This window comes from Mastacembelus armatus, chromosome 24, assembly GCF_900324485.2.
Source record: "Mastacembelus armatus chromosome 24, fMasArm1.2, whole genome shotgun sequence".
NCBI lineage: Eukaryota > Metazoa > Chordata > Actinopteri > Synbranchiformes > Mastacembelidae > Mastacembelus > Mastacembelus armatus.
In genome coordinates, this window is record NC_046656.1 from 5,887,430 (window position 1) to 5,900,692 (window position 13,263).

Below are 13,263 nucleotides of genomic sequence, written 5' to 3' on the forward strand. Positions count from 1 at the left end.
GGCATTAAAGTAGCAAAAGGCAGTGTACAAATGGGTTTATGACTGAAGTAAAAACAAATAGTAAAAACCTTCTAAATATATTAAAAGATCAAAAATGAAAATAATGAAAACAAAACATGAAGTACCCTATAGATTAATGAAATTCAAGCTAATATTACGCAACATAGCAATTAAGTACATACACAATATATGCCCTACACTGCTACATTATACTTTAGTGCAAATCTGGCAAATTTCTTAACTAATTGCACATCAAGGTGTGATTGTTTGTTCACTGTGGAACAAAGTGTGCAGTGAAACCTTCATGAAACATACCACAATCAGGGGTCCGAACTATTCTTGCTGACTGGTCAGAGTATTTAGTTATTACACCCCTTTGGGACTTTTGTCTTTGCTACCCCCTGCAGATAACCTCAAACTAAAATATACAGTATATGCTAAGTGCATTATGACAGAATGATGGCCTTGTGTACCATGACCTACTTCAGTTCAACATCTGCCTCCTGTTGCTGTGGGAGCGACAAGGGGTGATGAACAAGGATGCAGCATAAATGGAACATTGAATGATCTTATCTTTATAAAGAAAGTGGTCAAATAGCATTTTTAGTGAATGCAATTGTCTTTATGATTTTAAAAAGGGCACACATGTGTTCTACATGTTCCAAATCATGGCCAAAACCATGGCCAATGTTTCTCAAATTGTGCCAGGGGTATGTCATTTTTTTCATTGTAGCTTGGTGTTGGTCTCTAGCAAGAGCACTGGGTTGGGGGATACCCGTTTTACACAAACTTCCGCTGATGCCACATGTTACCACATGAGTGTGATCATGTCCATATACATTTACACAGTATCTGCAGGAAGACATTTTCAGTGACCAAGGTTATTTTATTTTTATAAGAATGATAAAGTGATAATAAAAGGGACCTAAGTGAAAAATGAATATTGTCTTATACTTAAATTAAACTTTTAGTATATAAAGTCTGCTAAAAATGTTACAAAGTGTATTTGTGTTGAAATATAGTGAAAAGTATATTTTTGGTAAGTCTCCGAAGTACATAACTATCTCACCAGGACACCTGCCCTGTTCTTCACTCATTCTCCTGACCCCACAGCTCGATTTCTCTCCTGTGCCCATTGATTCTTATTTTTGGCTGTCCATGCTCGTGCTCGTAAGTACTAGTAATACTGTGTAGTTTGAATGTACCAAAACTATATGTAGGCTACTTTAGAATTTATTCTGTTGTGCCAATAACTCCACATTCCCCAAGTGGAAAAAAAATATATAGATTTTTTGTATATTTTCTAAAAGTATATTTAGTCTAATTTTTAAATGTTAAATTTCATTATACTTGAAGTTGTGTTAAAATTAAACCACTGGACGCTTATAAATAAATGTATTTTTATATATATTTACAGTGCCAGGGAAGTAAGACTTAGAAACACAGGCGGATATTTTCTGATCAAGCTTAAAGTGAAGTCACACATCAACAACGATCATACCCACAAAGCTTTAAGCTCAGTAAGGGCATAAAGTTATTGTTCTAACTTTATTATATGCTTTCTCCATAGACAGCCTTACCTATGCTTTTTGATGGTGGAGGCGGCTTCTTCGGTTTCTAAGAGAATGCAAACAGAGAAGAGATAGAGCTGAGGGTGAGATTGAAGTGGATGATGACTCACACTATCTCAAATATAGAAACCCCAACCTGGATGAAAGAAGAAACAGACAACAGGTTTTTCTAAACAGAGAAAATCCAGAACAGAAACCTTTAAATAGGAAGAAAAACATACTTCTTAGATTTATAGATAAAGCCAAGTAAAAATTGCAAAAATGTAAAGATCTTGCTATAATGTGAAGCCTCTTGTCTTAATATTGATAAAAGTATATGTATACATTTTGAGTATTCCAGTATCCAGTAGGACCATATGATACTGACTTCAACTACAATAGCCAGCCTGTATGTGGAAAAATAACACTACATGCTTTTTGGCAAAACAAATGCTCTACGATGGTTCTTATTTGCACCAGCCGAGTGATTACAATACATATATTTTCTCTTATCTCATCTGTAGAGCTCTCTGCAGTCAGACAGCACAGCAACAGCAACTAACAGAATGAGACTAGACTAAGAGCAGACTGTAACTTAAAGACCCCACTGTGGCACTGATGCTGTTCCACTTTAACTCTGGCAAAATGACAGTTTTGTTACTAGGACATGTTATGGACTGAATTGACTGACATGTACTTTACAGAAAATAAAACTGTTAGGTAAGACTTCCAGGGCTTTGTGTGTCCTTAAAAGCATATAATGAAGGCATCAAAGACGTCTGGCTGAAATGGAAGATACTCACCCAGGCCCAGACCAAAACCTCAAAATGAAGAGCCTCTTCCTATTAGAGTGTCACTGGAAACTAAGCAGTGCACTGCAAGTTTGGTTTAAATGCCTTTTGCAACAGCAGCAAGGCAATAGTGGATTCCACGTTTGATTTCGGTGCCGTTTCTGTCACTGATTCTTATAGCCCTTTAGAAATTCACATATTATATATTCTTCAACCCGTAAACATATCTAACTTCTCAGAATACATTATATTACGATCATGACAATAACACCCCTCTAATTTTAGAGTGGTATACTGAGAACATTTCCTGAAACAGCCACACTGTTTTCTATCTAGTTTATATAATCATGTTAATTCAGTAAAATGTCTTGCCAAAATGTAATTATGCATCTCAGACCCACAATATTTGCCTCAATTCAACCTTATGAGACAGACACCAGGCAAATTACAAAGCAACACTAAGTTCTGCACTCATGTTAGATCAATGTATTCTACTCAGCCTGCCAGAGGACATCTGCAGGGGACACAGTTCACCACGTAACTCTGTGCATTCAGCGTTTTGATAATTTCATCATCAACCATCAGATTTTTCAGCTGCTGCACATGAGAGAATGGTCAGAAAGCTGGATAAGACCTTTACATCATGACATAATAATATTGGTTCTCCAGATAAAATCCTGTGTTAAAGGTGAATCCAGGTTTCTGAAAGCACAAAATGATTTTAATATCCAAAACCTATATATATAAAATCAAAGGTAGTAGAATGATCTGATGATGTATTTGGCTACAAAAAATGTAAAGAATTGTATCTTTTACTTGACAAAAATACATCATGGGGTGACAGACATAATACATCAAGCAGAGTTAACTTCTTAGTACTAAGATGAAAGACGAATATTACAGATATGAAAAGAAATTGAGTAAATATTTTATGTTCATTATAACAAATAACCAGTGCTGATGCTGTATGCTAATCAATGAAGGCATGGTGATAATGCAGTACAGTACATGCTTTGAATTCCTTAGATATATATCAATGCAGTTTTTTAAGCAGTCTGGATGGCATGTAACAGAACCCTCACTTTAACCATAAGAGACTGAGGATCTATTGCAAAGACTTGAGACTTGACTTTGACTTGCAAAAAATGACTTGTGAGATCTCTGCTACACAGTAGTGGAAGAACTAGAATCCTACCGGTCTTCTTTCATTGGGGGAACTGCTAACTTACCTCTTCAGACTCCTGCCTTGATTTCAGTGACCCTCTTGCCGTTGGAGCCTGAAACATGAACAGAAGGTAAATGGCGACAATACCTCAGAAATACATTTGGGACCTTTGCTTGGTCTCTTTCTAGAAAATATATCTATTTATTGAGCATTGAGATGCACATACAGAAGATTAAGAAAGTGCACAAAGCACATTGTAATGTTAAAGCCAATTTACTGTCGTAGGAAGGAATGGGAAAAAACACACAAAGCCCTCTCAGGTTTCACTGCCCCTCATTGACTGTGAAAGTGCAGAACAACTAACATTCTGCCACTTTCTTCTTTCACAGGTGGCACTGCTAGCTTACCTCTTCAGATTCCAGCTTAGATGACGATTTCACGGACCCCCTTAGTGTGAGCGTCTGACAGGTGAACAGAAGGACAAAGAACAGAATCATGTATACAGTCTTTGAAAAACCTCATCACTTTCTGTAATGAGAGGTCAAACAGCTTTCCTATCTATCACAACAACATGAACAACACTGGGGATTAGAAATCAGACTCAGCCTTCAAACAGAATAAACAAAAAAAAAAACATTTGTATTATCTATCATTAGTACAAGAACTCTAAGATGAAAGATTTCTAAATGTTAAGTAGAGTTTTCACTTCATTAAACTTTTTTTTTTATACAATAAATTCATTTAAAATACAGTGTCAAAATATAAAGTAAATGGATTACATCTTTTGTTAATAGGAAGTTAAAAGAAAAACTAGATCTACAACTACTACTACTAATAATAATTCTTCTCCCTTCCTCATTTCTCACCTCTTTATCTGCTTCAGAAACAATGACTACAAAGTTATCAGGGAAGACGCCTTCTCTTCCACCAATCTCACCTCGCCACCATCCAGGCTCTCCTGTATCCTGTTGGAGAATGGACAGAACAAAATAAGTGAATGATGAGAACACTTTAGTAATCAATCTGTGACATTTGCTCTGTATCTTTCTGGCTAATATGCCTCTTACTTATTCCTTGAGCAGATTAGTAAGATACAGATACAAGAGTAAAAACACTCCACAAAGCACCTTTTATTTACTGTAGTAAGAAAAAGTTAGGAGAGAGAGACATTTCTATCATTAAAACAGGCTTGAAAAGAGCTGTATAGTATAGTAAAAACTAAATAAATCTGGGTTGACAATTTGTACATCTGTTCCTACTGAAAACCTAACACTTCGGCTCATTTTACAAGCATATAACAGTTTCCACTAGATGGTGGTAGCTTTCCAAAAAACTGGGTCACAGTTGCATGCCACCATTGTCCTGCTACTAAATATCTCTCTGCTCAGTCATCACACCTTGACAACATGTCATGCTAAGCTAAACTACTCAAAACTCTGAGGAGGACAGAAAAACACTCAAACATTAATATCATACAAAAACATAAATACAAAATACTGTAAGAAAAAAGCTTTAATGATAGAAATAAGACACTTTGCATCCACCAAAATCATGACCACAAAGTTGGGTGCAAGTGCATAAACAAGCATGAAAGGAAATGAAAATATGCAATATGATTAATGAGATTACTGATGTCTTCTCAGAACACATCTGACTGGGCAATACAAACAAGGTCTTCCTCTCTCACACTGTGCACAATACCCTGTCACACATAAAAAGGTATCAGTGTGTAACTTTATGACAAATGCAGGAAATCTGCCACATTTTGCTGCAATAACTAGTTTAACAGAAAAGGAAATAAATGCTTGCAAGTCCATTCGTATTTTGAACATCCTTGTGTGTTGTTTTTTGTCCCTTTTTAAACGATCAGAATACATACCTACAAGATATTGTGCTGTAGTTCTAAAATGGCATATGCTTTGGCAATGATATGGCCTCAGTCTTGACTCATTAAGAATCAACAAAGGGGGGAAAGTTAGCTGACAACTTATGTAGTGGGCAATACTATGTTTTATCCAACTTAAAAACTGGGAGCATAGAGTGATGGATAGTCTAGTGAGTTTTAAATTTGATCCAGCTGCTGAAAGAAGGATTCCTGCCAATGTCTAAGTAAAAGCAAGCAGTTTAGAAACGATGTTTGGTTGAAACTGCTGACAGCAGACTGATTACATTCTAGAGCAAAGCCTTTCTCCCATGTTGGACAGCCTAATATTGTCTAGACCATTAATATAATTTTATGATTTACAATTATGCTGTTGGGAACAAGGTTTCAAGCTGACATGATCACATTCAATCTACTAGGTCAGTTCAGCTAGTTAAACTCCATTGTCTTGTTTTGTCATTAATGTCTGAAGATTCTCAGTTGTCCAGGGGAGGTTATCTAGAGGTTGAGTCATGGCAACTGGACTTTCAGTTCTTTAAGGCTGAAACATTTCGCCACCCATCCAAGTGGCTTCATCAGTCTGAGAAAGGCTGGACTGGAACCTCCAAATTTATTTCCCAGGTTAGGTTTTGTCATTAATCTTCACAACATTAATTTCACAGGGCACTGGACACTTACCTTGCTCAGGATGTGGACGATATCACCCTCTTTAAGGCTCAGCTCGTCTTCATTTGTGGCCTCGAAAGCAAACCTGACCTTACAGCACTCTTTTGCTGAAGAAACCAAAACAATGGGGACAATTACAGTGGAGATGCATATTACAGGGGTGTACATGCTAAAACACAGAAGGAAATTTTGAGCATATATTATTGTTTATTCTGGCACAACCACAAATATATACACTTAAACCTGGTATGTTAAAGTCCGTATCCTATAATCTTATACGAACACATAAAATTTTATTTTATTTTTTTAAATAACAGGGTTTGACATGGGATTTTAGGTATTTACAGCTTTCACTTTTTTTGCTCCTATGCACACTTACCAGTAGAGCTGTACTAATGACAGACAGACCATAAAAATGTTTTCCTCTCACACTAGCAAGGATTTGGTGACATGAAATACATGTTTCACATGTCAAAGCATCTTTTTCAGCACGTTTCTAGTCTTTTACCTTTGGGTTTGCTGTCTCCATCTGCTTTCTGCAAGTCTGTCATGTTGGAGTTGGCGGGCTTTGCAGTGGATGGTAATGATGGGATTGGCTAAAATGAAGCAAACCATACAGATGGAAATGGTTCATTTTAAGTGAATGGATATGTAGCTCAATGTATATGAGTCCTGACCACGGAAGAGTTTGTGTCTGAATCATCTGAACATGACTCGCTGTTATTAAGTAGAAATGTTTCTGAATAATGAGTCTAGAACATAAGGAATATAAAGGATTACAGAAAAAATGCAGCAGTAGGAATGGATCTTTTCTGCTTTACAAGAAATGTCTGATGTTACAACTTGCAATGAGTCACAGGCAAGACTACAGGGAAATAATGAATACAAAACGTAAAAAAGTACTGTTGGCACCACTGTGCTGTGGTACTGACATGAATTAACATAGAGCATTGGGTTTAATCTCTAAACTACCAGATAGGTGTACAACAACAAAAAATTCAAATTCATGCTCCGTCCTTGGTATTATTATTACTGCAGGCAGAGGGGAGAGCAGTAGGTGGATTATACTCAAAGGCAAAAGGAGACATTGGAGGCTGTGAGAGTGTGAAAGAGCATGCGGCATGTGGTGGTATTTGAGGAGTGGTAAAGCGTGAAGGAAGCTGTGTTAGTGGTGAAAGACTGTGAAGGTTGTTAGAAGGGGAGAGAAGGAAAATATGGGAAGGTTTCAGAGCAGAGCTGAACTAATTAAGCAATAAAACTGTGTTCTTTGCTGTATGTCAGTGTTATATCAGTCATAGCGTGTGTATTGCATGTCAGTGCCAAAAGAACAAGACAAAAAAGTCAAAACAGAAACCCAAGATTCAACAGACAAATTTTTTTCACAAGGACTTTCATTTCAAAACTCTGATCATTTCCACACAGCAACACTGTGGCAAGTAAAGGCAGTACTTCCTAACTGAATTTTGTCACATACATGTGCTGATGATTAGAGAAACAAGTGTATTCACAACAACCAGAAACCTCTCATGAATCTGGATATGTTGTTGCAGTGTAAACAATAAACAGCAGAGCTCTCAAAAGCGTAACCCAGAAATAAAGAATACATGTGATACACATCTCATATAGATGCTACTGAGTTTAAATGAGATAATTGCAGAGCCAGCCCCACTTAGGAGTAAGGTTTAGTTAACTTAGGAGTTTTTATTTAATAAAAGTAGACATCAAAGTAAGCCAGCCACAGTTCATCTGATCTGCAGAATTTGCAGTTAAAAAAAACTTAATGCCTTGTTTAACAAAAGATCAGTGAACAAATGATATTTACATGGGAGATTTGTGGTCAAACATAAAAACGCCTTTGGTTAGACTGTTTCTGTAAACTGCTAATGAAACAATAAAAGCTTATTTAAAAAAATAATATGACATGTTGCTTATCATGTCGTAGTGGACTGGTGCTGCAGTGTGTCATTAAACTTAGCTACCCCGCCCCTTTTTCGGCGCATGGGCGAAAAAAACATACCCAAATTAAACTAGCTGTTGTCTTTACATTTTAAGAGTTATATTGACGACCTTGGTGTCGTTTGAAGCAAAAGCGTCCCAGTTTTCTATCGGCGTGCTGTAAAATGTGAAACATGACTCCCCTTCCCCTCTAGCGTCAAGCGCTGCTTGACCAGTGTTGTCAAGGCAACATTTACAGTAAGGGGGGGGGACTTTTTATAGCCCACTGATGCGTCATCCACCATAGACTGTAACATACCGTTTGAAAGGCCTCATCATTGGCTACACGATGCGTCAGTCATCATTGCCAAACAATGCGACTGGCTGATTCTACTGTCAATAGAATTTGGTCTATCCCCCTGACTGGATATTGCTCTGCGGGTGTGAATTCTATTGGTTTTAGGGGTAGTTACGCTGTGAAACGTAACAAACATGTTTCATTGAGGCCTCATGTGGTTCACAGAAGCTTGCTATGTCAAACTTTATTGAATAAACGGCGAAATCAACCGTAGAACGAAGCAGATTACAGCTTTTCATGAGGAGGACGATGGTTTATGGATTTACGGTATAATAATACGTCTTTTGGACTAAAACATGGGTGCACTATGTTCTATGGATTCTAACGAACAAAACGATATGCGACACTGTATTTGTACTGTTGTTAAATATTAAGAAGCTGTGAAAATTCAATCCTAAATTGCTTTATACCATTCGAACCGTGAGACTTTAAGGTTTTATTTGGAATAAGTTTTGTCAATCGTTATTCAAATTTTCCAGACTATCTTTGGTGATTTATCTGGAAATACAATTATTGAACCGACCTCGGTACCCAATAGGTTAGTCCAATATACACATTAAGATAGAAGGAACAAACACGCAATGCTGTGTGAATTTTGTCCATTATATAGTTACAAAACCTTGGTGCATTGAATTTATTTCTAACTATTTGGCACTAAATAAGGCTTGCAAACAAGGTAAACATCCTCTCATGATCTCACAACCACTGCAACTACAGTGCAGCACTACTGATCTCAATTTAAATGAAATGTGGAAAAGTACACAAGCTCTTTCAGATGTCGCCATACCGAATCCTAATTTTGTGCTCTCTTTACAAACATCTGTAACTGCTTGGGTAATCTCACTTTTCAATACAAGTCAACTGCTCTAAAAAAAGTGATTAATGTTTGAAAAATATTTTTAATGTTTCATAGTCAATATCTCCAAATTGGTATCTGGGGAGTATAGCTGTGCTATTTACATGCAACAATGAGCCACAGGCATTTGTGTTACTTATTCTCCCTTCAGCACTGCTAAAATTACACAAGCTCTCTAGTGTTACATATACTGTATGTTTTGAGTTTGCGCTACACTTACTTTCTCCTTCTTTTCCTCTGTTTCAGCGGTGGGGATTCTGTGTTTTAGTTTGACTGACCCTTCTCTGAAAATATCTCCAAACCCGATGCCTAGGACCTTCTTGGGCTGAGCAAGACCTCCATTCCCAGAGGCAGGTTGAGGGGATGTGGGGGTGGGAGTGTTTTCCATTGCACTTCCATCTGTGTAGGGGATGTAACAGAGTAGAGCAGAGGCTGAATTAATCCACAAATGTCACATGTTACTGCTTTCCCTCTGTACAAGACAGGATGTAAGATTTGTCCTGGACAATACACATCGTATTCATCTTTCCACCTCCAGAGGGTGCTACAGTTGCATCTGTGAATAACCAAAAATACAGCACTACATTCTTAATTATATAAATGTAACATTCATTCATCTAAAACATAAATAAGCAGTTCTTATATACATCTGTAATTTACCAGAGCAAACAGAAACCTGTATTACAATTAATACTTTAGCACTACATAACATACCTTCACATTAACCCTCTGGGGTCTGAGGGGGTTTTGGGGGCCTGGACAAATTTTGACATGTCCTGACATTTGTGCTTTTTTCAGTGTCTTTTAAACATATCAAAAGTAGTAGTCATACAATCTTTGACCTTTAGATTTACAGTGGACCCACACAAAATATAGCCAGCTACTTAAAAACGAGCTGCTGTATTTCCCAGCCATATAACTTGCAGACAGAAGACTTCAGAATATCCAGCTGTAGATTAAAGCCTCAGCCAGCCCTCTTGTTGAGGCTTGTTTCTACCATGCTACAATCACACATGAACAGCTTCGCAGCCACAGTAATTCTATTGACACTAAATGAATGGCCATGAGCAAAATAAACAGTTCTCCAGTACTGCCAAGAGAGAATGCCTGAAGAACTGAATTAATTAGTGCTAACAGAATTTACTGGTATTGCTGATAACAGTGTTTGAGAATGTTAAGTGCATTTTGAAGGCACATGACCCACATGAAGGTCTAATAGTTGAACAAGTAAAAAAAAAAAAACATATCTTTGCTGATCTGCAGCAAATGCACATGCCTTGACCTTTGTTTTGCTATGGTGTCTTATTACAAATAAAATGCCAGTAATTGTGTAATGTCCAACCAAGCTGCAGCCTGTACATTAATGAAACCTTGCTGGTTTTCTGGCTCTGTCTTTACCAGCTTCGTCTGCTGCAGTGTCGTTGGACTCGACCTCCTCTGCCATGGCATCCAGCTCTTTGACGAAGTTAGAGGGGAAAAGTCCCAATTTGCCGTTCAAGCTGCCGCTCCACCAGCCCTCTTCAACCTGCACACAGAACAAACAAAATCATCTGTGCCCAATTCACACACCTTAAGAGCTGGCGATTCTGAGATCCTTTGCTTCTCTTTAGACAAACAAAAATGTGCTATGGATTTTACACCCAGTCCATGGTATTACAAACCAAACAAATGGATGAAAAAAGCAGGACATAAAAAAATGAATTTCAAATGTCAATTCCTATATTAAAACTGTGAAACAATAGGAAACTTTACCAGGATGTTTAAAACCAATGTCTTAAACATAATTACATTGTACCAAAATCTGAATGAATACTTTCTGCTGCTGGAGATTTGCTACACATAGACCTTCTACAGAGAGCACCACTCTTTACACATACATTCAAGGTGCTCTCTGCTCACAGATGTCTCATTTTGCCTTGCCACAACCACAAATTATGCCATGTGTGCCAGCAATATAATAACAGTGTATCTTCAGTATTTAAAAATATAACATATTTGTAAAATTAGTCAGACAACCTAAAAGGTCAGCAATTAAAAATGCTAATGGGGGCCACAAATAACTGCAGTCCCATTTGGCATTCAAAAGGAAATGGTTAGATCAGAAAGTGGACTTTGTGACTGGTTAGATTCCTTGGATATTTACAGACCATAAAGTCAATGACAGTGTTTACAGTACCTCTTCTGTAACTTCTATGATGTCTCCGACTTTAAGCTCCAGCTCATCTTCGTTCTGTGGCTGATAGTCGAATAACGCCTTGCACTGCCTCTTCTTAGGCTCTGTGAAGACAAAGGCGGGTCAGGAAACAGTAACCTGCCGTTTCGTTTTACATGTACACGTGTTCCAGGCTGTTTGTGTTTTTGATCAAATAGTGAGAGCTGTGTGGTGTGTACGTGTATGTTCCTCCCCCCCCCAACCTCCCCACTGCTATGTCATAGGAGGGTAGTGTGAGAATTATGGCAGGTGAGAAAGCAAGCAAGCTGTAAATCCAGGAAGTGGGAGGGCAATCAAGAATTTCACCCACAAGGACTGCTCTACAAGGTGCGCCATTGGCATAGCAGCAGACACACCCTTCTACCCTTCCTACAAGCACAGATACTGATCTCAAACCACCAAAGAACAAAAAGTGGTAACTCAAATGCTGCTGCACTGAAGGTTCCCAGGAGCACAGTGGCCTCTCTAATACTCAAATGGAAGAAGTTTGGCACAACCAGGAATCTTCCAAGAGCTGGTCGCCCAGCCAAACTGATACAGTGGGTACGGAAAGTATTCAGACCCCTTTAAATTTTTCACTCTTTGTGTCATTGCAGCCATTTGCCAAAATCAAAAAAGTTCCTTTTATTTCTCATTAATGTTCACTCAGCACCCCATCTTGACAGAAAAAAACAGAAATGTAGAAATTTTTGCAAATTTATTAAAAAAGAAAAACTGAAATATCACATGGTCATAAGTATTCAGACCCTGTGCTCAGTATTGAGTAGAAGCTCCCTTTTGAGCTAGTACAGCCATGAGTCTTCTTGGGAATGATGCCACAAGTGTTTCACACCTGGATTTGGGGATCCTCTGCCATTCTTCCTTGCAGATCCTCTCCAGTTCTGTCAGGTTGGATGGCGAACGTTGGTGGACAGCCATTTTCAGGTCTCTCCAGAGATGCTCAATTGGGTTTAGGTCAGGGCTCTGGCTGGGCCAGTCAAGAACGGTCACAGAGTTGTTCCGAAGCCACTCCTTTGTTATTTTAGCTGTGTGCTTAGGGTCGTTGTCCTGTTGAAAGGTGAACCTTCGGCCCAGTCTGAGGTCCTGAGCACTCTGGAAGAGGTTTTCTTCCAGGATATCTTGGTACTTGGCCGCATTCATCTTTCCTTCAATTGCAACCAGTCGGCCTGTCCCTGCAGCTGAAAAACACCCCCACAACATGATGCTCCCACCACCATGTTTCACTGTAGGGATTGTATTGGACAGGTGATGAGCAGTGCCTGGTTTTCTCCACACATACCGCTTAGAATTAACGCCAAAAAGTTCAATCTTGGTCTCATCAGACCAGAGAATCTTATTTCTCATAGTCTGGGAGTCCTTCATGTGTTTTTTGGCAAACTCTATGCGGGCTTTCATGTGTCTTGCACTGAGGAGAGGCTTCCGTTGGGCCTCTCTGCCATAAAGCCCCGACTGGTGGAGGGCTGCAGTGATAGTTGACTTTGTGGAACTTTCTCCCATCTCCCTACTGCATCTCTGGAGCTCAGCCACAGTGATCTTTGGGTTCTTCTTTACCTCTCTCACCAAGGCTCTTCTCCCACGATTGCTCAGTTTGGCTGGACGACCAGGTCTAGGAAGAGTTCTGGTTGTCCCAAACTTTTTCCATTTGAGGATTATGGAGGCCACTGTGCTCTTAGGAACCTTGAGTGCTGCAGAAATTATTTTGTAACCTTGGCCAGATCTGTGCCTTGCCACAATTCTGTCTCTGAGCTCCTTGGGCAGATCCTTCGACCTCATGATTCTCATTTGCTCTGACATGCACTGTGAGCTGTAAGGTCTTATATAGACAGGTGTGTGCCTTTCCTAATCAAG

The 13,263-nt window shown here is 38.7% G+C and overlaps 1 protein-coding gene and 1 long non-coding RNA gene across 4 annotated transcripts in view; one reads left to right on the forward strand and one right to left on the reverse strand.

The window, feature by feature from the left end:
* The window catches only part of cd2ap (CD2-associated protein), a 48,290-nt gene that overhangs the window by 14,891 nt on the left and 20,136 nt on the right, over positions 1-13,263 (reverse strand). For all 3 annotated transcript variants that reach the window (XM_026318407.2, XM_026318409.2, XM_026318408.1), the window contains 9 exons: positions 11,380-11,480; positions 10,602-10,728; positions 9,424-9,602; positions 6,563-6,650; positions 6,067-6,161; positions 4,373-4,471; positions 3,914-3,967; positions 3,571-3,618; positions 1,581-1,617 (listed from right to left, as the gene is read on the reverse strand). In XM_026318407.2, coding sequence (XP_026174192.1) covers positions 1,581-1,617; positions 3,571-3,618; positions 3,914-3,967; positions 4,373-4,471; positions 6,067-6,161; positions 6,563-6,650; positions 9,424-9,602; positions 10,602-10,728; positions 11,380-11,480 — 828 coding nt within the window. The remainder of the gene's footprint in view (positions 1-1,580; positions 1,618-3,570; positions 3,619-3,913; positions 3,968-4,372; positions 4,472-6,066; positions 6,162-6,562; positions 6,651-9,423; positions 9,603-10,601; positions 10,729-11,379; positions 11,481-13,263) is intronic.
* Positions 1,238-5,308, forward strand: LOC113137067 (uncharacterized). The gene is made up of 3 exons (XR_003296330.2): positions 1,238-3,636; positions 3,896-3,974; positions 4,390-5,308. It is a non-coding gene; the product is annotated as an uncharacterized LOC113137067 (long non-coding RNA).